At 62.5% G+C, this 23,035-nt stretch overlaps 2 protein-coding genes across 3 annotated transcripts in view; one reads left to right on the top strand and one right to left on the bottom strand.

Annotated features, from left to right (window-relative positions):
* Positions 1–13,715, top strand: part of SMARCD3 (SWI/SNF related, matrix associated, actin dependent regulator of chromatin, subfamily d, member 3) — a 31,830-nt gene extending 18,115 nt beyond the window's left edge. Inside the window, exons 1-13 of one of the 2 annotated variants that reach the window (XM_028526075.2) lie at positions 3,907–4,614; positions 7,421–7,632; positions 9,333–9,375; positions 10,137–10,259; positions 10,381–10,503; positions 10,759–10,854; positions 11,009–11,110; positions 11,339–11,500; positions 12,348–12,445; positions 12,611–12,746; positions 12,978–13,100; positions 13,210–13,311; positions 13,539–13,715. In XM_028526075.2, the coding sequence (XP_028381876.1) occupies positions 4,537–4,614; positions 7,421–7,632; positions 9,333–9,375; positions 10,137–10,259; positions 10,381–10,503; positions 10,759–10,854; positions 11,009–11,110; positions 11,339–11,500; positions 12,348–12,445; positions 12,611–12,746; positions 12,978–13,100; positions 13,210–13,311; positions 13,539–13,592 (1,452 nt within the window). In that variant the 5' untranslated portion in view covers positions 3,907–4,536 and the 3' untranslated portion in view covers positions 13,593–13,715. Of the gene's footprint in view, positions 1–3,906; positions 4,615–7,420; positions 7,633–9,332; positions 9,376–10,136; positions 10,260–10,380; positions 10,504–10,758; positions 10,855–11,008; positions 11,111–11,338; positions 11,501–12,347; positions 12,446–12,610; positions 12,747–12,977; positions 13,101–13,209; positions 13,312–13,538 lie in introns of those variants that run through there. The other variant, XM_036011059.1, reaches the window with a different exon arrangement.
* Positions 13,716–13,841: 126 nt separating this feature from the next.
* Positions 13,842–19,500, bottom strand: CHPF2 (chondroitin polymerizing factor 2). The gene is made up of 4 exons (XM_028526113.2): positions 17,765–19,500; positions 16,773–17,337; positions 15,937–16,119; positions 13,842–15,280 (listed from the first exon to the last, which is right to left on the bottom strand). The coding sequence occupies exons 1-4, from the start codon at positions 18,025–18,027 to the stop codon at positions 13,973–13,975; spliced, it is 2,319 nt and encodes a 772-aa protein (XP_028381914.1). The 5' UTR covers positions 18,028–19,500; the 3' UTR covers positions 13,842–13,972.
* Positions 19,501–23,035: the final 3,535 nt, after the last annotated feature.

The following is a 23,035-nucleotide window of genomic DNA, read 5'->3' as shown; positions in this document are numbered from 1 at the left end:
AGGACGGCCCTTCTTTCATCCCCGAGGAAGCCGGGGGACAGTGACTTGCCCAAGGTCACACAACTGTTTTGCGGCCCTACTCTGTCTTTGTTTGTGTTTTCACTTCTTTCTGTCGTATTTGTCTCCCCGGTGTGTGCACAGCTGACACAGAGAGGCGAGGTCTCCCTGAGAGACAGACAGCCCCCCTGGACACCAGGTCCCGGGCACAGAGCCACTCTTGCCCGAAAAGAGAGCGGTACCCAGCGCCGCTGTGCGCTGGCCTGGGACGGGATTGGGGGTGGAGGTGGAGGCCATGCAGCCTGGTGCCTCCACGCCCATGCTCTGGCCTGCCCAGGCCCTGGCTGCTGGCTGGAGGAAGCCCCTCCACTCGCCTCTGGGGGCTGGGCCTGGCCCTCTGGTCTGTCCAGGGTTAAGCCCCGAAGGTAGGCTGGGGCAGAGCCGCCTCTGGGCCCCCTTTGGGCAAGCCCTAGGGTTTAGGGACAGGAGGGAAAGTGGGCCTTGTGGAGGCTGGGTGGAGGGATGGTCCAGGACGCAGAAATCAGGGGTATTCAGCCTGAGAGCTCTGGTGGTCCCACTTCATTCCCATTCTCTCTCTCTCTCTGTCTCTCTCTCTCTCTGTCTCTCTGTCTCTCTCTCACACACACACACACACACACCCCCCAATCCCACCGATCTCCGATCTCCGATCTCCGAGGGCAGTCCCATTCTGCTCGGGAAGCTTTATTGCTGGGGCAGGGGGAAAGGAGGCAGCAGACAGAGGTCCCTCCCTGCAGCCCGCTTTCCTTTGTTCCTCCCCGGCCTCCCTCCCTCCCTCCCTCCCTCCTCCCCTGCTTCCCTCCCCCCCTGGCCTCCTCCTCACATTCTCCTCCGTCCTCCCCCCTCCTCCTCCTCCTCCTCCCCCCGAGCGGGGTCCCCGTCATGGGACCTCCACAGAAGACGGGAGGCTGGGATCGGGGCGTGGGCCCTAGCCCAGGTGCCCATCCTCCCGCAGGGAAGGAGTTAAGTCTCCTGGCTGCATCCCTCCGCCCTCCTCGGCTCCCCCCGCCGCCCCAGTCCTGCAGCTAGGCCCTGGGCTGACCTTCACCGGCAGGGAGGCCGCAGTGCGCATGCCCGGCCCGGCTCCGGCAGGGCTCCCGCTACTGCCCGGGCCCGGGCCCGAGGGGGCGAGGGGCACAGCCGCAGACCGGGACGCGCCCCCCCGCGCTTGGCGCGGTGGGGTGGGGGGGCCGGCGAGCTGTCCCGCCGGCCGCGGCGCATCTCTCCCTGCCTGCGCGGGGAGCGGCGCTTTGCCATTTGGTGCCGGTGGTGCTTCGGCGACGAGGGAAGGAGAGATGGGGGGACGGCAGGGGGGACTCCGGCTCCGGGCCGCCCGGACAAGCGCACGTCCCAGTCGGAGCGCGGCCTGGGCTGGTCGGCCTGGGCACCGGGGACTGGGAAGAAGCCCCCTGCCAGCTGGAACCGGGTGCTTTGCGTGGCCGCCTTCCCACCCGGCAGGAGAAAGTGGCGGGGCGCTGCCGAGCGCCCTTGGGGGGCTGAGCGGTCGGGGATCCTGGCCTTTGTGACGTGGACGGTTTCTGCCGGGGCAGCACACTGGTGCCCCTGCTTTCTGGTCCGAAGGCTCCCTCGGGTCCGCCCCTCTGGGGTCGCCCTTTAAAGAGAGGGCGCGCAGACGTGTCTGCGGGCGGTGGGGGCTTTGTGCCTGTGGCCTTGTGAGCGCGATGTGGCGCTGGTTAAGGTGTGCCCGCAAGCGCAGATCCCTGCGCCCCCGTCCCCTGGTGTTTGCATTACGGTGTGTGCCTGGTGCGTGAGGCGGGCCTGTGTGCATTCTGTGCCGCGGGAGGGTGTATCTCCCAGGGGCTGGCTGCCGGGGCAGCCCTGGTCCGGGGTTGGCCCCGGAAGAAGTTATCTATGAACTTGAGCGATACCGGCTCCTGGGTTCCACCATCGCCCTTGGTCTAATCCCCTCCTGCACCTCTACCACACAGACCAAGCCCCTCAGGAATGCTGGGCAGCCCCACCCTCAGACTCCTCAGGAGCTGGGGGTGCCCACCCACCTCCTCTTTCCAAAAGGCGTCTCCAGGAATGGAGAACTGTGCTTTACACAAAGCCTACAGAGGTTTCCCTGTGCCCAGTTCCCCAGAACCTTCCCCAAGGCCTGCGGTTTCACCTGTCCGTGCCAGAAGCACCCTCAGAAAGTGGGGGTGCCCGTGGTGACTCACACCTTCAGGGAGGTGGCCAAGGATGAGTACCCTCCGCTGGCTGCCGAGCTGCGGGTGGTCGCAAGTGTTAGCAGGCACGTGGCCATGTGGGTGCTTGTGCCCAGGCATGGGGGGCAATGAACGGTGGGGCTCAAAGCCAGCCCCTGACTTCAGGGGGCCACCACCTACTTGGGAAACCCAACCTAACCCACACGAAGCGCAGGGCACATCAGACCGAGTCAGCCCAGTGCCGGTCCGTGGCACGGGGAAGACGGCAGTGACATTCGGAGAAGAGGAAGAGCCGTGTACTCGGGTGGGACCAGAGAAGGCTTCTTGGGGGCGGTGGGGCCCCAGCCGGGCTTTGAAGGATGCGTATGGTCTGAACAGGCTGAAGGGAGGTAGAGAGCATTCCGGAATATGGAGGGCGGAGGCTTAGAAATGGGAATGGTGAGGGGTCTTGGAAGCTAGTGAACCTCCCCAGGTTGCCTGTGGCCGGCCTCATGGCCTGTCCCCTCCCCCCCACCCATCCCCAGGGTCCAGGCTCCGTGGACATGGGTCTGCGGTGAAGCCTGGGTAGAGATTTGGAAGGAAGGGAGTCACATGTCCTCTCTGGCCTTTCAGGGGACTGACAGCAGGTGGCCACGTGGCCCAGGAGCCACAAAGGTCCAAGGAAAGCCAGGGTGCAGTCAGTCCGGACTCCCCGAATGGAATACTGCCATGGTTCTCTGTCCTGACCTCAGAAGGCGCTCCACAGGGTGGAGGGCCAGCCCTTCCCCCCATCCTGGTGCCATGCTGGACCTGGAGGGCCTAACTGCAAATAAGTTTTCCACCACATTGCCCTCCCCCACCTGGATTCCGACAGTGCAGTCCCACCGAGGCCCATAGACTTGACCCACTGTGGTCCCCAAACCCACTGGGGCTCTTCCTCCAGAAGGAGGAGAAAGGGGTGTGGTCTTTGGGGACCGGGGGCGGTGCCAGGGCTCCCAGCCTGTGGATCTCAGGACTTGCCCCGCCCATTTCCTGTCCCTCCTTCACCCAAGGGACTGCCAGCTCCCACCACACCAGCCTTCTGGAGCTCCTTCATAACCCTTCCCCTACCTCTGCTCTCTCTGGGGTCTTGAGGCTGGCCCTAGCACCCCCAGCAGCCCCCGGCCCGCTCAGCCCCCTACCCTACACCCTGGTCCAAAGCCAGCAGGCCTGCTCGCCCTGCTCCCTCTCCCCATCCGTCCACAACACCCCCGCCAGCGCCTTGCCTTCCCCCACATTCCTCTCTTCCTGTTCTCATGAGCCTCATCCACCGCCCTCTTTCCAAAATACACCCCCTAGTGCCCTGACTTTCACACATAGAGACAAACAAAGACTCACAGACCCAGAAATAGACTCGCACGAAGCTGGAAGACACAGGCCAGGTCCCGCCACGCACGCACGCACCCCCCGCGCGCGCGCCCTCTCGCACCCGCGGCTCCCGTGGAGGGAGGCACACACAGAAGGCATTTGTCCCTGTGCACGCACATCCACATCCACACCCCCCGCCACCGCCGTGCCCACACGAGGGTGCAGGCACACTCGCGGGCAGACAAGGGCGCACACATCTGTGGACGCAGGGGACACCGCCTCCCCGGCACACCCACTGCCGCCGCCGCCGCGGCCGCCGCCGCCGGGCGCGGGAGGAAGGCCCGGTCCGGGCTCCGGCTCCCCCCATCCCTCCCAGGGAATGTTTCCCTGCTCGGGCTGCCAGGTCTCTGGGGAAAGGGCCTCAGAAATGCAGCCGGAGCCACTTGGGGGAAAGTTGGAACTGACTGTTCCCTGCCCGGCCCTGCCGCCGGATTCCCTAACCGAGAAACTATTTGTGGCGAGAGCCCGGTGGCCGGCGAGCCCCCTGCCACCTCCCTCGCGTCCCCTCCCCGCGCCGCCTCCCGCGGGCCTCGCGCGGCCTCGGCTGGGCTGCAGCGCCGCTGCCCAGCGCCCCGGAGCCGGGCTCGCCGGCGCGCCCCGCCGCTTATCTGCGCTGTTTGGACAACGAGGGTTGGAAAGGCAGGCTTTTCTGTCCCCGCCGAGTCAACAGGCAGACCCCGGGCCGCCGGACTATTTCTGTCTTATCAGTGCAGGAATGCGGCAGCCGCGGCGGCGGCGGGCGGCGGCGGCGGGCGGGCGGCGGCGGCGTGGGCCGTGGGCCGTCAGGGCAGCCCTGAAGGGGCCCCCTCCCCACTCCGCTCGAGTAGAAGTGTGAGAGAGCCCAGCAGGACTCAGAGGGGAGAGTTGGAGGAAAAAAAAGGCAGAAAAGGGAAAGAAAGAGGAAGAGAGAAAGAGAGTGAGAGGAGCCGCTGCGCCCACCCCGATGGCCGCGGACGAAGTTGCCGGAGGGGCGCGCAAAGCCACGAAAAGCAAACTTTTTGAGTTTCTGGTCCATGGGGTGGTGAGTGGGGGAAAGTTAGCGGGGGAGGGGGAGCGAGCTGGCGCGGGCTGAATGGAGGGATGATCGGGAGAGGCCGGGAGGGGGCCCCTGCGCTCCCACCAGCTAGCGGGGGGCGCCACGGGCTCGCGGCCCAGCCCCGGGACTGTGCTGGCGCGCTGGCGCCCCAGCACGTCCTCGGGCGGGCGGGCGGCCGGCCGGCCGGGGATGGGTGCCCGGCGATGGGCTCTTGTCAGGGGCCGGGGGTGGGACTTGGGGACTGTGCCCCCCAAGTGGGGGGGTCCCCCCTGTACCAGGCGTGTTTTCTGCGGTTCTTTCCCTTGCGGGCCCAGGGGTTACCCCAGCCCTGGGGGTGGGGGTGGGGGACATGGCGTGGGCTGGGCTGGCTGCTGGTGGCGGCTTGGGAGGTTGGTGGAGTGTCTCTCTGACTGTATCCCGGGAGCAAGGAGCAGGTGACCCCTGGAGGCACGGCGAGCAGGAAGCTCTCCCGCTGAACCACCTCTGCATCCTATCAGGAGGGCTGTGGGGCTCTGCCGATGGTCCCTGCCACCGGGCTCTGAGCCAGGCCCTCTCTGCATGGGCAGACCCCAGGGGAAGGGGTCCCAGGGTCCCACTGGCTGACTCAGCCACCCAAAGCTGATGTCCTTGATGCCTCAAAGGTGTGAAGGAAGGGCTGGAGTCAGGGACTGGGAGGCCTAGACACCAAGGGACACCAGGGGCAGGCTTGAGAGGCACATGGGGGACCCAAGGGAGCCCAGGGCCACCCGAGGGCATGGAAGCCTCACGCCGAGGCCCCGGGGGCCAGGTGGAGAGGGGTGTGGAGGGCAGCAGCAGCAGCAGCGGGGAGGCAGGAGCTCCAGAACTTGGGGTGGGAGCCGGTATGGAGGAAGCAGTCAGGTTGACCGCGGCCAAATTTGGTTCTGTGCCCAAGGAAGGCATGTTCCCAGCGAGGGCGGCCGGAGTCCCTAGAATCTCGGCCCTCCACGGGGACGGCCCCGGTGGCCGCCACGGCTCTCTGGGGCCTCTTCAGCGGAGGAGCGAGTATCACTGACCTTGACACATGGGAGGAGAGCTGATAGGGAAAATGGGATTCCTGGGGTGGCCTGTCCTCCGGCCAGAGTCCCTGGGATAACTTCCCAGGGGTGCTTGTGCTGGCTCGCTGTGTGACCAGCCCTCACCTCGCCGCCCGGGACACTCCCTTTTCGGAAGCCCATCCAGGAAGGAGAAAGGCTACACGTGTGGACTTTTCCACTTGGCCGACTCAGAGCCTCAGTTCTGGAGTGGCCGTGAGCCCCCATGCGCCACTGCCAGTGCCCCGGCTGCGCTGGTGGGGAATGGCCGGGCTGGGCTCCATTCTGGGCCACCACCCTGGAGATGTGAGTGACAGGGTCAGGTGGGTGGGGGAGGCAGGCCCATGGACAAGCCGCTTTCACTGGGGGAGAGATGGACAGAGACAGCTGGCCGGCCGGGAGTTAGGGTTAGACAGTGCTGGGCTGGAGGAGGAGTTAGCGGTGAGGAGGGGTTCACGAGCTGGGGGTGGGGGTCAGGGCTCCTCCTTGTGTCTGGGGGCAGTGGCACTCCCAGGGGCAAAGTGGTAGAGTTTCAATGATAACAGAGCACAGGGGTGGCACCCCCTGCTCCCCGATCTTCCTTCTGCTCTGCTCGCCCCAGTCCCCACCCCGCCCACCCCCCGCGCTCTGTCCCGGAATCTGGACAAGCGGGGTTTACAACGCCTGTGAGACACTTCCCTCGGTGTGTTTGCACCTCGTCTGCATCCCATCCCAGCGCCTGGACAGTGTCAAGGGAACACACCTGCCCCCTCTCCTCTCCACGGCCCCCTCTGAGCCCGGAGCGATGACCTCACCGGGGTGGGGTGGGAAGTAGAGGATGTGATGGGACCACCTCTGGTGATTCAGGCCGACAGGAAGGCAGAGAAGGATGTGAGAGGAAATGTGACTGCTTCTGGCCTCCCCCAGCCCTCTGGGCCGTCCACCTCCGTGGGCCTCCCTGCTGCCCTCCCAGGCAGAGAGAATCCTCACCCCCTCAGCCTCTCGGGTGGCCCCCAGCCCCACCTCCAGCCTTCACCTTGGGATCAAATTATACGCTGAGTGAGTTAGCGAGGCACCTGGGGGTGGAAGCTTGGAATCAGCCCACGGGGGTAAGGGGTTGGGGCTGAGGGGTCAAAAGCAGGGCCCCAGAGACAAGAGTGGGTGGAGGTAGGGGCAGGGGTGGTGCAGGCAAGGCAGGACCACCCAGGAAGCGGGGAATGAATGGAGAGAGGGGCCTGAAGGAGGCCCGGAGGGAGCTAAGACCCCATCCTGGGTGAAGCGGCAGGCACCTGGGAGCCCTGGCCGCTTAGTGCTGCCTTTGCCAGGAGGAGCTGCCTGACCTTGGCTAGGTCGCCTTCTCCTTGAGCCACGGTTGCCTCATCTGTCAAGTGGGGACGGAAGGATCTGCTCCGTCCGCCTTACAGGGGGAGCGTATGGGTGTGCACATCCTTTGAAAAGGTTGAAAGGCGCCATTAATATTCATTTTCGCGGTACCTTCCGCAAATCCGAGGCTGGCAATGCCCCGTGCAGTTGCCTGGCTTCAGTTAGCTTCCTGCAGCGAGACGCAAAGCCCCCTCCGCCAAGGCGGCGCGGTTCCGGCGCCCCTGCCCCTCCCACCCTCGCTCACGCCGGCTGCAGCAGGGTCACCGGCCGGGGGTTTGGGGTGGGGGAGACGCGGCTCACCGCGCCTGGAGCCGGGACCGGGTCTGACCCACGGGCGTCCGTTTCTGCTTCGCTCCCGCCCCCCACCCCCACCCCAGCGCCCCGGGATGCCGTCTGGAGCCCGGATGCCCCACCAGGGGGCGCCCATGGGCCCCCCGGGCTCCCCGTACATGGGCAGCCCCGCCGTGCGACCCGGCCTGGCCCCCGCGGGCATGGAGCCCGCCCGCAAGAGAGCAGCGCCCCCGCCCGGCCAGAGCCAGGCCCAGAGCCAGGGCCAGCCGGTACCCACCGCCCCCGCGCGGAGCCGCAGGTGAGTGGGGCCCAGCGCGGAGGGGGCGGGCCGCAGGGACGGGGTGGGCGAGGAGCGGGATTGGCAGGGGCGGGGAGGAACGATCAGCGGGGAGCCCGGCGTCCTGGGAGGGATGCCCTCTGGAGAGGTGGACTGAGGGGGCACCGCTCTGGTTCCTTTGTGTGCCCACCGTAGGCAGGCTGCGGCCGTCGCGCCCTTCCCCGTGTCACCTGCTCCGTCCCTCTCTCCACCCCTCGTTCCCGGGTTCTGGGAGATGATGCTTCAGTCTTTGGGGTTGGGGGCGGGGGTGGGGGCTGGCAGGAGGGCTGAGAGCAGAGAGCTTTGGGATGGTGTTTCTCAAAGTGGGGTTGTCCGGCGCACCTTCCCCGGCATCCCCTGGCGTGGCTGTTTAAAAGCTGCACTCCGGGTCTTGGAAATCTGGGTGCCTGGCCAAGGTGGGGTGGGGGGTGGGGAGGTGGGGCTTGGGAATTTGCCCTGTGGGTGGGGGTGGGGGGGTTCTGCCCAGGGGTGCTCCCAGGTGATTCTTAGGTACCCCGAGGTTGAAGGGCTGTCGTAATCTGTCCTCTGGACCAGGTGTGCCCCCGGGGGCACCAGGGGCCAGTCCATGTCCTTGTTAGACGCAGCTGGTGCCCCCCCCCCAAGCGCCTGCTTGCCTGACGAGACGCCCCTCTGGGTTTCACTGTTTAGCCCTCACACATGCTTTCCTGTGCTCGCCAGATGGGGTCCTATGAAATGAATACTATGGATTTTGCCTCGTTATTCGATATTTTTTACACATCAGGGAGAATTCTCTGTTTATAGGAATCCTATGATGAGTTCCTTTTGCAGCGCACAAGCCTCTGATTTATTTTGTATAAATGGAGAGTTTCACATCGATAATGCGTTCAAAATACAGTCAGACTTTTAATGAAATGCTCTTGCCTAGCCTTAAGATTTTTGGGCAGGGAGGGGCAGCGGTGGAGAGCACCACACGGGGGCAGTGTAGAGCCATCCTTTAGGCTGGGTTCTCAGCTGAGAACTCGCCAAGAATTTTCTGGGGTGGTTTGGGAGTCAGATGCAGCTAGTGGGTCCAGAAAAATCCAATTCCAGCCCGAAGTCATGTCCTACAGGAACATGCCCCCCCCCCACACACCCCCACACTCCCTCTGGATCCCCATGGGTGTGTCCCCGAGTCCAAGGGCAGGACCCTTTGCCTGTCAGCGGCTCCTCCCAAGTCTAGGGTGGCAGGGGTGCCATCCTCACCAGCTTCATGCCGTCACCTCCTGCTCCAGGGGTTGGGGTCGGGGGGTCGGCTGCCCTCCCTTGGACCACGCACCCCAGCTCAGCAGCCCAGGCGAGTCCTGGGGAGCCACCCTGCCTGTCCTCTGCCCTCCCTCCTTCCCCGGCTTCTCCCAAACACTTTGCAGCTCCCCCCGCTGCAGCCCCTCCTAAGTCCCCGTTTGTCTGGCTCTGAGGAGGTGGCGGGGCAGGAGCGGGCTCCCGGGCCAGAGAGAGGACAGTGTCCTCTGCTCCCCAAGAGAGGACAGGGCGCCAGTGCCACACACGACCATCCACGGTCGCAGCGCCTTGGGCGGGCGGAGGATCGGGCTGTGGGAACCCCAGCCGGGTGGGCAGAGATGTCGGGATAATTTAGCAGGTGGCCTCGTTACTCCCAGATCTGTCGCCATGGTAACCTGGTTTTTTCTTTAAAAAATGTACAGTGCCAAGAGGAGGAAGATGGCTGACAAAATCCTCCCTCAAAGGGTGAGTGCCTTTCACAGCAACCCCCAGCTCGCCCCCACCCCTTCCTGTCCCACCCCCTCTCCCTGCACCCCTCCCACCTCATTTGTCTCCCCGCCCCCCTAAGGAGCAGGGCTTCAGCGGTCACAGTCACTTTTACTTTTTATGTAAAAAGCTAATTAAGAAGTGAGGTTCCCCAGGCCAGAAGGAGGGGGTGGGGCAGAGGGAAGGAGCAGAATCATCAAGGGTAGGTAGCATCCTGGGCCTGGGGTGCTGTGGGTTGAACTCCGGTGGTCCCGAGACAGACGGAGCAGGGCAGGGGGTAGGAGCACGGCTGAGACATCAGTTGGAGCGGCCAGGTGCGGTGCCAGGGCAGAGGCAAGCCGCCACATCCCCTAAGTTTCCGAGGGACCCCCAGGCCCTAGCCACTGTGCAGACACCCGAAGGAAGCCCAGAGGCTGTGTGACGGAAGAAAGGACAAGAGGAGGAGGCGAAGCCGTGGAGTTTGCTGGGCCCCACGGTGGCTCCAGCTCCCCTAGTGATGAAATAAACGCATGGGTCTCTCTAGACGGGGGCGGGGGGGGGGGGGGCAGTTTTTCTCCCTAAGCACGAGGCCGCTGCCGCTGGAGACTGCATCTGAGGAGAGGCCTCGTGGCCACTCTCGAAGTCCCAGAGCCGGCCAGCTCCCCTCCATCTCCGTGTGCCCTGGCATCCCAGGACGTGCCCACATTGCACCCAGAAGATGGGCTGAGCGCCCGGCCCCTGCCTTGCTCCTCCTCTTCCAGATCCGGGAGTTGGTCCCCGAGTCCCAGGCTTACATGGACCTCCTGGCGTTCGAGAGGAAACTGGACCAAACCATCATGCGCAAGCGGGTGGACATCCAGGAGGCTCTGAAGAGGCCGATGAAGGTGCCTCTGTCTGGGGGTGGGAGGAGGGCTCTGCGACCTGGTCCCAGAAGGGCGAAGCGGGGGGTGGCCCGGGGATGGGCACCCAGGGTTCACTCTGGGGGACCCTCTTTTATTTCCTCAGCAAAAGCGGAAGCTGCGTCTTTATATCTCCAACACTTTTAACCCCGCGAAGCCCGACGCGGAGGATTCCGACGGCAGCATCGCCTCCTGGGAGCTGCGGGTGGAGGGGAAGCTCCTGGATGACGTACGTCCCGGCCCAGGTCTCTCCGGGCGTCCTGGGGTGGGTACGGGGCTGGGCCGAGGGCCCACGAGGTGTTTGCACTGAGGGTTAGGGCGTCAGTCCTAGCCGGGGAGGTGGGGGGTGGCCTTGAGAGACAGCCCGGGTGTAAAGGCCTGCTTCTAACCTTGCCGCCCTACCCAACCAGCCCCGCCCCCTCCCAGCTCATTCCGCCCCCACGGTCCCCGTTCTGCCCCCACGGTCCCTGTTGCTCTCCCACAGCCCAGCAAGCAGAAGCGAAAGTTCTCTTCCTTCTTCAAGAGTTTGGTCATCGAGCTGGACAAAGACCTCTATGGCCCCGACAACCACCTGGTCGAGGTGAGACCCAGCCCCGCTTGACCCTTCCTTCCACAGGCCCGAGGGCCACGGTCCCGTCGGCCGCACAGATCTGCCCCAGGGACCACCCCAGGGCCCCAGGCCCCAGCAGCCCGGATGGGCCTGGGACGTGACCCGGCTCTCTCCCCGCGGGCAGTGGCACCGCACGCCCACCACCCAGGAGACGGACGGGTTCCAGGTGAAGCGGCCGGGCGACCTGAGCGTGCGCTGCACGCTGCTGCTCATGCTGGACTACCAGGTGCGCGCCAGCCCCCATCCCAGCCGGCACAGGGCCGGGGGGCGGGGGGGCACCCCCACGCCCTTTCTCTCAGACACATCCCAAGAGGCCCTGCCCTCCTCTCTGCCCCCCTTCTCCAGAAGCACGTTCCCAAGGAGCCCCGACCCCTGCGTCTCTCCCACCCCCACCCCGATCCCAAGCCGCCTGGGCTCCTTCCACTCCCTCATTGCCGCGGGCGCCTTTCCCCAGCCCCCCCAGTTCAAACTGGACCCCCGCCTGGCCCGGCTGCTGGGGCTGCACACGCAGAGCCGCTCGGCCATCGTCCAGGCCCTGTGGCAGTACGTGAAGACCAACAGGCTGCAGGACTCCCACGACAAGGAGTACATCAACGGGGACAAGTATTTCCAGCAGGTACCCCGGACGCCGGGACGCGGGGAGCGGGCCGCGTCGACGGGAGGGGAAGTGCCTCCCCCGAGGGGGTTCCGCCCCTGCCTCCTACATGCCCGGGCTCTAGAAACCGCAGTCACGGCCTCACAGCCAGAGGCCGGGGCCCGGTCCAGGCTGCGGTACGGCGAGGGTCTGGGCTGCATTCCTGCCGCCCCAGGCCGGGAAGACCGGGAGCTCTGCACGGCTTGTGGGAATGTCATATTCTTGGCACTTGGAGTCGGACCCCTGGGTTCTAGGCCTGGTCCTGACGACCCCGGGCGAGTGACCGAGCCACGGAGAGCCTTGTTCCTTGTCTGTCCCATCTAAGCCGCGGGGCAGTGAGGAAAATGCAGTTGCTCTGAAGGGGACTCGCCGAAAATCCATTCTACTGAAGTAGAGATTATTGATACATTTGAAATAAATACAGCAGACACACCTGAGGCGTGGAAAGAGCAGGTGGTGTTTATTGAGCCCGGAGCAGGTGCCATGTTCCCAGCACCTGGTGTTCCGATGCACTGAATTCTCACCTGGGTCCTGGCGGTGGGCACTCTCCTCCCCCCACTCGAGGGAGGAAGACGCTGGGGGCTGGGCCGTCAAGGAACTTGCTCAGGCTGCACGGTGCGTGGTGGGAGCCACATCCGCACCTCGGCAGGCTGACCCCCACGCACCGCACCCCCTGGCACTGCCCGCAGGCCCCCTAAGGCCCAGCCTGTCAACACTGAGCAAGGAGACTTGTTCCCGGCTCCCTGCATCCCCTCCACAGTGGAAGGATCTAGAACGGTAGCTATGCTCTTTTCAAGCGCCAAAGAGCGGCCTTTCTCCCCCACCCCAGATTTTTGATTGTCCCCGGCTGAAGTTTTCCGAGATCCCCCAGCGCCTCACCGCTCTGCTGCTGCCCCCTGACCCCATCGTCATCAACCATGTCATCAGGTGAGGTCCCCCCCACCCCCGGCTTGCTCCTCAGATCGGGGAATCGTTGGTCCTGCCCTTGCTGTCCCTCCTTCCCTGCGCCCCCTCCCTCCCCACCGCCTCCGCCCCCAGGGCCCTCGGCCTCTGTGGGGGCAGGTGAAGGCCAAGGGCTGGACTTCCTGGCAGCGTGGACCCGTCGGACCAGAAGAAGACGGCGTGCTACGACATTGACGTGGAGGTGGAGGAGCCGCTGAAGGGGCAGATGAGCAGCTTCCTCCTGTCCACGGCCAACCAGCAGGAGATCAGCGCTCTGGACAGTAAGGTGGGGCCAGGGCCCAGAGCTGCCGTGGGAGGTTAGCCCGGAAGGGACGGAGCACACACAGAACAGACATGGGCACAGGCCTATGGGGGACCGGGGACGTGTGAACCCCCTTCCCTGGGACCGTTCTTCAGAGGGACGGCAGCAGCCCTTCCCCCGCCGGCCTCCCACCTCCCTCCCGTCTTCTCCCGCGTGACCCCGGCCAGGTGAAAGCGCCTGTCTTTCTACCTGCAGATCCACGAGACGATTGAGTCCATAAACCAGCTCAAGATCCAGAGGGACTTCATGCTAAGCTTCTCCAGAGACCCCAAAGGCTACATCCAAGACCTGCTCTGCTCGCAGAGCCGGGACCTCAAGGTGAAGGGGACTCGGGGGGCGCTGGATGGGAGACAAGCACATGGGGAGGACACAGCAAAGGTCGTACACAGGGGCGCGATGGGGAGCTGACCCCTTTGCTCCCTCCCAGGTGATGACAGATGTGGCGGGCAACCCCGAGGAGGAGCGCCGGGCTGAGTTCTACCACCAGCCCTGGTCCCAGGAAGCCGTCAGCCGCTACTTCTATTGCAAGGTGGGGAGGGGCCCGGACGCCCCAGGCCCCCCTCCTCGCCTGGAGAAACCTCCCTTCTCGGCCTTGTCGGGCGCCCGCGCCACTCCACCGTGCCCCTCACCTCGTGGGAGCCCTCCCTGCTCCCTGATGCTCTTCCGGGGCGGGCGGGCCGGCGGGCGGCTGGTCGGGGTCGTCGCGTCACTCACCAGCAGCACCATAACCCTGCTCCCGCTCTGGTTTCTCTAAAGATCCAGCAGCGCAGGCAGGAGCTGGAGCAGTCGCTGGTGGTGCGCAACACCTAGGAGCGCCGCGAGGGGGCGCCGCGGGCCGGGGCCGCCCGGCCCCCCGGGGCTCCGCCGTCACCCCTCCGCTGCCCGCCTGCCTTCCGGTGAGGCGGGGAACTGGATTAAAGGTCGTGCATCTGACAGCCGCTGTGTGGTCATTGGCAACTGGGAGAGAGGAGGAGAGGGGAGGCGGTGGGTCCACAACCTCCCCGGCCCCTCCCTCGGATCCTCCTCCCGCCTCCGTTTCCCTCGACCTGAAAACACTTCGGCAGAAGACACTTTTAATCACGTTTTCTTATTAAAAAAAAAAAATACAGCCACGAGCTCTCCATCTGTCCGTCCGTCTCGCCACGCCCTCCGGGGCTGAGGCGGAAGGGGGGGCGCCCCGCGCCGGGGCGCTAGGTGCTGTTGCCCTGCTCCTGCTCGAACAGCGCCACCGCGAGCTGCGCGCGGCCCGCCAGCCCCTCCAGGTTGCTCAGGCGGCAGCGGTGGTAGAGTTCCTCGCTGAGCCGGGGGCTGCAGTCGCGCAGGGAGAACTTCTGCACCAGCCCTGGCTCCACGGCCCGGAAGAGGTGGAGCCCTGAGAACCGGAGGAACACATCCATCACCTCCAGCCCCTCCAGGGCTTCCTCCTCCTCCTGGCCCGCCAGTTCCGCAGCCAGCCGCGCGCGGGCCGCCAGGTAGTCGGCGTTGTAGAAGCAGCCCTCCGCGGACGCCTGGCGGTCGAACCGGCCTCCGCCGGGAGCCCCCCGGGCGGGGTCGGCGCCGGGAGGGGACGGGGGGTCGGGGCCGGCCCCCGCGGGCCCCGGGGCGGACCTCTGCGGCGCCAGGGCGGGGTGGAACTCCTGGAAGTGCACGGGGAAGAAGGCCTGCCAGCCGGAGATGGCGTTCATGCGGCAGCGGTTGAGCACCTCGGCCGCGGGCCGGGTCCACACCGTGGTGAGGAAGAAAAGCGTGTCTACCGGGTGCTTCTTAGACACCACGTCCATGAGTCGCACCTGGGAAGGGGCGTCCGCCCGCACGGCGAGCCAGGCCAGCCTGGTCCCAGGGTACCGCCGCTCCAGCTCGGCCGCCGCGGACTTCACCCCGAGAAACGGGTCCAGGGCCCCTCGGCCGCCCTCCCGCGGCCCGTAGACCAGCAACAGGGTGAGCAGCGCGTGCTCCCGCGGCTCCAGGACGCCGGCTGCGAAGGCCTCGAGGAAAGCGGGGGCTGCGGCGGCCTCGGCCACCAGAAGGGGCAGCACCAGCTGCACGCGGGTGGCCTCGGTGACGTAGGGCATCGGCAGGATTTCCACGCGGCTCAGCGGCCGCAGCAGGCTGACCCTGCGGGCCAGCGCGCGCCGGTGCCCGCGCTGCGTCACGGCCTCCAGCAGCAGGTCCAGCGTGTACTCCATGCCCCGCGCGGGGTCGAAGCGCCGGTAGCCGTTGAGCAGCCGCTGCTTCTGGAAGCGCAGGCGAGGCTGGTAGCGCCGATTCAGCTGCTCCAGAGCCGTCTCCACCGCGTCGCCCACGTCCGCGCGGCTGGCCCCTTGCAGCGGGCACTTGGGCGCCCCGTCCGCGCACGAGAAGATGTGCTGCTCTGTAAAGTAGTCCCAGCCCAGCACTTCGAACCGAGAGCGCGGTGTGAACGGGGCCGGCAGCCCCACGGGCCAGCTCAGCCCGGCCTCCCCCTCGGGGGTCAGTGCGGTCAGGTTCCGGATCTGGGCCTGGTTGAGAGGGCACACTGTTAGCTCCCGGGTAGGCAGTCGGGACCCGACCTGTCCTGGGCTCCCGGCTGTGTCCTGGCACTTAGTGGGGTGCTCCTTGGCTGATCACTCCCTTCCCTGCACCTTACGTTCCTGGTTGGTCAGCGCAGGAGAAACATGAATCGCGCACAGGTGCACAGGTGCAGTGAGGAGGCGGTGGGGTGGGGGCGGAAGGAGCTCGGGCAGACGGAGAGCAGGGCATTCTCCAATGGCAGGAGCTCCACAGCCTCCCCCTCCCATACCCAGGGAGCCCCCATCCTGCCGAGAACCGGATCTTCGTGTTCACCTGTACTTCCCCTCGGACAACCCCACAGTCGACCAGGACATTCTGCTACCCTTGGGTGTTTTAGGGACAGCACTAGAAGTTTGGGCACTTTTGGGTTGTTGCGTCTTCCCTGGAGCGGCACTGTCGGAGAGGAGCTAGAACTATTCTAGGCGCCGTCCGGAGTCCCGAGCTCCAGAGTTCACCTGCAAACCCTTCTGACTGCACCCCAGTCTTCCCGGGAGCTGAGAGGGTGCTCCACCTGGGCCCAGGAGCCCGTTCTCTCCAGAGTCAGCCTCCCCTCCCAGCCGCCCACTGGCGGCACCTGCGCCCTCTAGCTGCGGCCCAGGCTCACCTGCAGCTGCTCTATCTCGCTGTACACGCGCTCCAGCTCCAGCGCACTGAAGCGCTTGTGCAGCCGGTACATGAGGGTCCCCTCGGAGACGGGGTGCACTGCGAAGGCGCTCAGGAAGGCCGGGCTCCCCTCCTTCTCGGGGTCTCTGTTTTTGGCCAGTTCAAACGAGCGGTACTGCTGCCCCTGGAGGGACCAATCAGCCTGGTCAGTGCGGCGCCCAGAGGGCCGCCTGTCCCAGCCACACCAAGCAAAACAGCGTCCCCCTCCCACCACTGCCACTGCTGCTGCAGGACAGGGGAGCGGGAGCCCCATCCAGTGTCCCCTGAACCTTGGCCTTACCCTCACCACCACATTTTGGAAAAAAGAATGTTCGGTAGGCAACTAAGGGTGCTCTCTTCCCCAGAAAAGCAAAGCTACGAGCCACCAAGTGCTCCTAAGAAGCTGTCTCCTCCTTTTCCGGTCTCTCTAGGGGCAGCTCTCGGGGCAGCTCTGCAGGAGCGTGGCCCTCTCTAGAACATTCCCAGGTGGTTCAAAACTGCGTGTGGCAGGGGAGGGGGCAGAGGTTAGAGGCAGGTGGGGGGAGGCCTGATGAACAGAAGACGCCTTTCTGCCATGCTCATAGGGTCTCTGACAACATGCCACTCTTGACAGCCCCCTGGGGTCGAAGACTGCCCTAGGTGAGCAGCGGCAGCCCGAGGGGCACTCAGCATCCCTGGAGCACCAAATGGTGGCCCCAGGCGCTGCAGGGAGGGAGCCGGCAGCACTCAGCCCGCAGACCAACCCCTCAGGCGCTACCAACTTGTCAGGGACCGGGGCTGGTGTGGAAGGGCTGTCACCTGGTGCTGCGAGACACAGCCGACACCCAGGGAGTCGATGAGGCAGCGGCCGAGCCACTCGTCGGGACGGGCGCTGAGAATGTCCCCCCGGCAGCCGTCCAGATGCGGCCGCAGCCGAAGCAGGAGGCTCCGCGACAACAGGTAGCCAAAGCCGCCGTGGCAGTAGCGGGCCTGCTCGCCGGCGCCAATGAACTCCTCTGCCCGGCCCAGGTACAGGTCCTGGTTGATGCTGAGGTGGCCGGCGAGGGCTGCCAGGCGGGGGGCCTGCACGTACGTGTCGTCCTGCATGATGAAGAACCAGTCGTAGTCGGCCCCGAAGTGCGTGTGAAGGTGGCGCAGGGTCTCGGACATGAGCCAGGCTGGGCGCTCGTCCCCGTGAGATACCACCTGCATCCCCGCTGGAGCCCGGGTCCCTCGCTGCCCCGTGAAGTAGAGCAGCCGAGGAAAGTGGTGGGCCACCGTGCGGTTCACAGCCACGGCCAAAGTGGACAGTGTGGCCCGGGAAGTCAGGACTGCCACCAGCAACCGCTCCCGAGAGCCCAGCTCTGTCTGGATGTATCGGGTCCTGTGGAGACACCACCCCGTCAGGGGCCAGCTCCCTCGGTTCTAGGAACCCAGCTTGTGCGGCATGGACATCCCCCGGGACCGAGAGAGTTGGAGGGGAGCAAAGAGAAGCAAGAGACCTCATCAATACCAATTAACGCCCGGGGGAAGCGTGCTCTGAATGGCGGACACGAGAATCAATGTGGTGAGGGGTCCGCTAATGACGGATTACACGAAGTCAATGCAATTCCTACCCTATTTAAGACATCCGACACTAATGGAACACCAATGGGTGAGACTTGCTTAGACTGAGGAGGAGGGAAAGAATAGGCACAAACCATGATGGTACGAATTACGGCAAGCAGCCTAACACGGATTCTCAACGAAGGCAGCCAAGGCCAGGACTTGGAGCAGCCCTACACTGGGGTCGGGGGGCACGCAGCTCTCACCTGAGCACCTTCTTGTAAGGCTTGTTGGGGTCCCTGTAGTAGGGGACAATGCGGGGCTTGAAGTCTTCATCGCTCTGGTCCAGCCGAGTTCTGGAGTCGGGATTCTGTGGCCCTCCGGGTTCCCCCACAGCCTCTACACAGGGGTCTTCTCCCTCGCCTTGGATCCAGGAAACCCGCAAGAGGCTCAGGCTGCACCCCAGGGACAGCCCCAGGATGAGGGGCAGTGCTGGGCGCAGCAGGCCCAACAGGGAGCTCAGGCGCATGGCGGCAGGCCCTGCCGTGTGCGCGCCCTGGAGGGCACGGCCTTGAGGACCGATCCGTGGGCCGATGGGCGCCAGGCCAGGAGCCGGCCTGCAGTTTTAACCAGGACACCTGCGGCCAGTGGGGTCGGCCACGGAGCGAGGCGTGTTCGCGTGCAGGCCCAGCATCCCCAGGAAGCTGGACTGGCCGGTCTTCACAACCCTGCCTGCCTGGTCTTCCGTCGCCAAAGTGCCAGATCTAACCCTCGGTCCAAATGGCAATATTAGAATCAATTTCACCCACTAATGGCTTATGGCCTGTCTTCCGGTGGAAAGAGGAGGAGACCGAGTTCAACCCTGCAAAGCCTGATGGGAAAAGGAGGACTACACACTTCTGCAGACTAAGTCAAGCGCCAGCAACCACTGATGAAGAGAGGAAAAGCTCGGGACTCGTCAGAACCGGGGCCCCTGCTAGAGGAGCCTCCTCAGCAGGCCTTGCCCGAAGAACGCCAGGCTGGGGGCACATTTCTCACTCAGTTCACTGAAGGGCTGCTGGATCGGGGCCTCTTTCTACTCTACTCTCCCGTGTTGGAGGAGGGCTGGAGGGGCCCCTCCTCCCAGTCAGGAGTGGTCAGGAGCCGCTGGCATGGCCCGCAGACGTCCTGGCCACCAAAGGAGGGGGGCAGATAAGGGCACCGGCCCCGAGAGCCGCTCAGAGGCGCAGGGCAGCTGATGGAGCCTTCCAGCAGCACATGCTTCTCCCAGTCCCAGATGCTGAGAGCCGGGGGCTGCCCGCCTCCCTCTTACAGGGGACAGGAGGCAAATCACAGTAACTCCGGCTATGGGAGAGCCATTCGGTGCCTGGCTTTACCAGGGCCCCAGGCACCCCGACCAAACCAAACCGAGACGACGAGAAACGGCAGAAGGCAGCGCAGGGATCCCGGAAAGGCACACCGAGCCTCGGCTGGCTGCGGCCGAGGCCGTGCCAGGCCCGGCGCCCTTGCTCTGTCTCTCAGCGATCACAGACCACTTCCAGTCCTGGAAAGAAGGCTCAAAGCGACTTTTAGCCGGTAGTCTCAAAACAAAAATAAAACTGGCTGCGTCACGGAGCTGCCGAGGGGCTGGGGACCCAGTTCCGCTTGTTCGGGCAGTGGGACTGGGAGGGGAGGGTCAAGACCCCGAGCCCAGGCCCTTCCGCGGGGGCAACAGCCCTGCCTGCGCCCGCGGGCGACAGGCCACAAGGGAAACCCCCGAAGCCCGCGGTGGGGAGGCCCCTGCGGCAGGACCAGGGGCGAACGGACAAAGGATGCGATCGCGGCGACCAGCGCCGTCCCGGGGAGCGGGGGGCGAGGGCGTGGGGGTGGGACCTGCGCCTGTCGTGGGGAGCGGCGCCCCTGTCGTCCTTGCGGGGGGGGGGGGGGGAAGGGTGGGGAAAGAGGAACAGACCCCAGTGCCCAGCCGAGGCGCCGGTTCCGCCGCTGCAGCCGCTGCCACCTCACAGCCCCGCCCCCTCCTTCCTCTTCCGCTCGCTGTCAGTCCCCGTCTCTATGGTGACCGCATCCGGCCACTCGCTCCGCGGCGCGCTCTCTATGGTCGCCCCGCCCCTTCGCGGCTGAAACCGCCAGCCGCGGGGTGGCGCGGTGCGCCCGGCGGTCCCGCCCCCGGAGAGCGTGTGCGCCGTCCCCAGACGCTAGTGCCAGTGGACCCTAAGGTGCCCCGAATCCTCCACCTCAACTCCCATCTGCCCTGGGTGGGGGGGAACACCTTCCGCCTCCATGATCAGGCTTCGGCCTTCTGGACTTCTTGGGGAACCCCGTCTTTCACTCAGTTATTCACAACTGTTTGTTGTTTGCCTGCTAAGTTCCAGGCCCGCATGACGGATCCTGACCGAGGAAACCCGAGTGGACCAGGTGGGCGTGGTCCCCGCCCTCTGGGAGCTGAGAGTTTAAGCTGCCACTGACTAGCAAAATACGAACTCGGGTGGAAATCTCAGACTGTCCTAAGTGCCAGCGCAGAAACGTGGAATCCAGGGGGAGGAATTAGGCTGGGAAGTTGGAAATGCAGGCGTCCAAAGCTTCAGTGTGTTATCCAAACAAAAAGTAAGTTTTCCAGGTAAAGAGCAAAGCCCCGGAGGCTCAGAAAGAGGAAGGATTGGCTTAGAGAAGAGCTGGGAAGTCCAGGGCGGCTAAGGCCAGGTGGGAGAGGGAAACAGCTCAGGCGAGGCTGGGATCGGGCGGGGCCTTCTAACAACCACAGCGGGTTTTCCACGGGTGTGGCCCACCGCTAGGGGGTGATTTGGAAATGTACAGGGCAATTTTGTTGCCGAAAGGTGGAGGGGAAGGGCCAAGAGTGCTAGATGTCTTGTACATTGTAAGTTAGTATCACACAGGAAAGAATTGTCTGTCCCATGGGGCTTTGAAATGGCCTACTGAACATTCAGGTAAGTGGAAAACAAACATACAAAACCAGCAGCCGGTGGTAATCATTGACCCTTGAGCCTGTGTTTTCTATATAAAGTTGGAAGTAATTTTGCCAGGTGATAATATGTGCTGAGTTTTCCGGGAATGGAACGATCAGGTAAATGGAAGAAAGGCCGTACTTTGTTTTGTTCAGGAATTCACTAAGAGTGACCATCTGGCACGGCAATGTCATTCACCGTGCTCTGTCTGCATTTGTACTGTCACCGTCGAGGTGATCCCACATAGAGAGGTATGCCGTGTTCTCACATCCCGAAACAACAGCATTTTATTAGAAAGGATTTTCTTCTGTTATGGTTAAGACACTATTATTTTTTGAAATTTATGTGTGCAGTTGGGTTTTATCATCTATGAGCTTTATCTTAGAACAGTAAAGGGAGTGTCCTAAAAAAATATTTGCTATTAAGAGGGAATCCCAGAGCTGGTAAAGAACCATCATTCTAGGAAGTATGTAAGACAAAACTCACCAGCTCTGTTATCCTTTGCTGTGTTTTGGTCTTGCCCTTGGTTAGACCACAGTTTGACCTCCCCTCAGCCACTGGCAGGTAAAAGATGGCAAATGAATGACTTGTTAGAAGAGAGTCTGGGGGGCAGAGTAGGGACAGTCACCTCAAGACTATTACACATTTCCTGTGTAACAGTTTCCAGATCAGCATTGTCCAATGGAAATGTAATGTGAGCCATATATGTAAATTTACATTTTCTAGTATATGTTTTATTATCATATCAATATATTCAAAGTATTATTTTAACATGTAATCAATATTTTAAAATTGAGGTATTTTACATGCTCCTCCTCCCACATGCAATCTTTGAAATTGTGTGTATTTGACACTTTTAGCACATCTCAGTTTGGACTAGTCCCATTTCCAGTGCTCCATAGCCACATGTGGCTGGAGGCTACCACATGGTACAGCACAGTTCCAGACCCTAGGTCACTTGCTGAGTTTCCAGGTAACTCTGGATGAGACACTTCCTTCCTTGGGTCTCAGTGTCTTCCTATTTCAATGAAGCGTCCAGACCAGATGTTCTCACTTCCAGCACCAACCTTCATGATTTTTCACCTTTAGCCAGTCCTTCTGTATTCTACCCACATCTCTTTCCTTCCCATTTCCCCATTCTTCTCCCCTTCTCCCCAGATCTGTTCCCTGCAAGGTAGCCGAACCCTGGGTGGGAACAGCAGAACGTGCCAACAGGGTTTCTAAGCCACTCTTGCTGGGCTGAGGGAAGACTACCCAGCAACTGTTGATTCATGGGAAATCCGGGACATGATTGGTTATTGTGCAGATGACTTCTTAACTGGATACAGTCTTTCTCTTGCCATCCTGAGCCATTTTACAGAGTTGGCATTCTAGAACCAGAAAATTCCAGCCTCAAATCTTGCCACTGTCTCTTCCCTGCAGTGTTGTTTTATTAACAGCTCTGTGCCTTTGCTCCCACTCTGTAAAAATGGTAATAATACCTACCTTAGGGTTTGTTGTGTGTGTGTCTGTGGGGGGGATTAAATGGAATTGCATAAATGAAAGACAATAAATGTTAGTTCTCTGTATAACCTGTGACCTACCTGTAACAATGCATTTTAATGGGACTGGGAGAGGGAGGCATATTGTAGACAGTGGTCGCGGGAGGTTAGGGGCTTGGAACAGTGATTTTATGTGATCCAACTTCTTTGCTTCATAAAGAAAAGCTTTGCAGTCAACTGTTGTCTATATTCTTTACTTAAAACAATGCTTCCGCCCAAAGTAGATGCCTACTGTTTGTTAAAGGCACTGAATTAAATAAATATCTAGTGCATACTTAGGCTAGGATTCTGCTAGTAGCAGAAAAGTTAAGAAGGAGGCCTAGCAGAACTGTAGCTAAGTAATGATTAGCCATTAGCAAGAACCAAACTGTAACAACCATACGAGGTAAGCACTATCATCGTTATTTTGCCCAAGGTCACACACTGAAATGGTAGCACTGGGGTTTGAATGCAGACAGTTTGCTCCCAGAATTCATGCTCTTGGTTATATGTCAAGTGAGGGCTCCACCTACAAACCTCAGCAGCACATTTTAAAGCATTTTAAGCCACATAAATGCCATGGTTTACTTTATAAAGGTTCCTTCTTTTAAAAAAATTATTTATTTTTAGAGAGAGGGGGAAGAGAAACAGCAGCCAGGGCTAAATGTTCCTTTCTTTTTAATTTAAAGATTTTATTTGTTTATTTTTAGAGAGAGGGGAAAGAAGGAGAAAGACAGGGAGAGAAACATCCCATATGTGAGAGATACATCCATTGGTTGCCTCTTGCACACCCCCAACCCAGGCATATGCCTTAACTGGGAAGTAAAACAGCGACCTTTCAGTTTGCAGGCTGGGGCTCAACCCACTGAGCCACACCAGCCAGGGCTAAATGTTCCTTCTTCATTGTGAGTGCCCTGAGGTTAGGGAAGTTAGGGAATGACTGATAACCACTGTAACTCCATCATCGAGCTCTGAACCTGACATACAATGGGCACTTAATTGGTGAAGGGTTTTCTAGAAAAAGAAAAGGTATGTTCGAAGGCGTGAAAGTGTG

This window comes from Phyllostomus discolor, chromosome 10 (assembly GCF_004126475.2).
Source record: "Phyllostomus discolor isolate MPI-MPIP mPhyDis1 chromosome 10, mPhyDis1.pri.v3, whole genome shotgun sequence".
In the NCBI taxonomy this organism is placed as follows: Eukaryota; Metazoa; Chordata; class Mammalia; order Chiroptera; family Phyllostomidae; genus Phyllostomus; species Phyllostomus discolor.
Note: the sequence above shows the minus strand (reverse complement) of the source record. Positions and strands in the feature narration are given on the sequence as shown.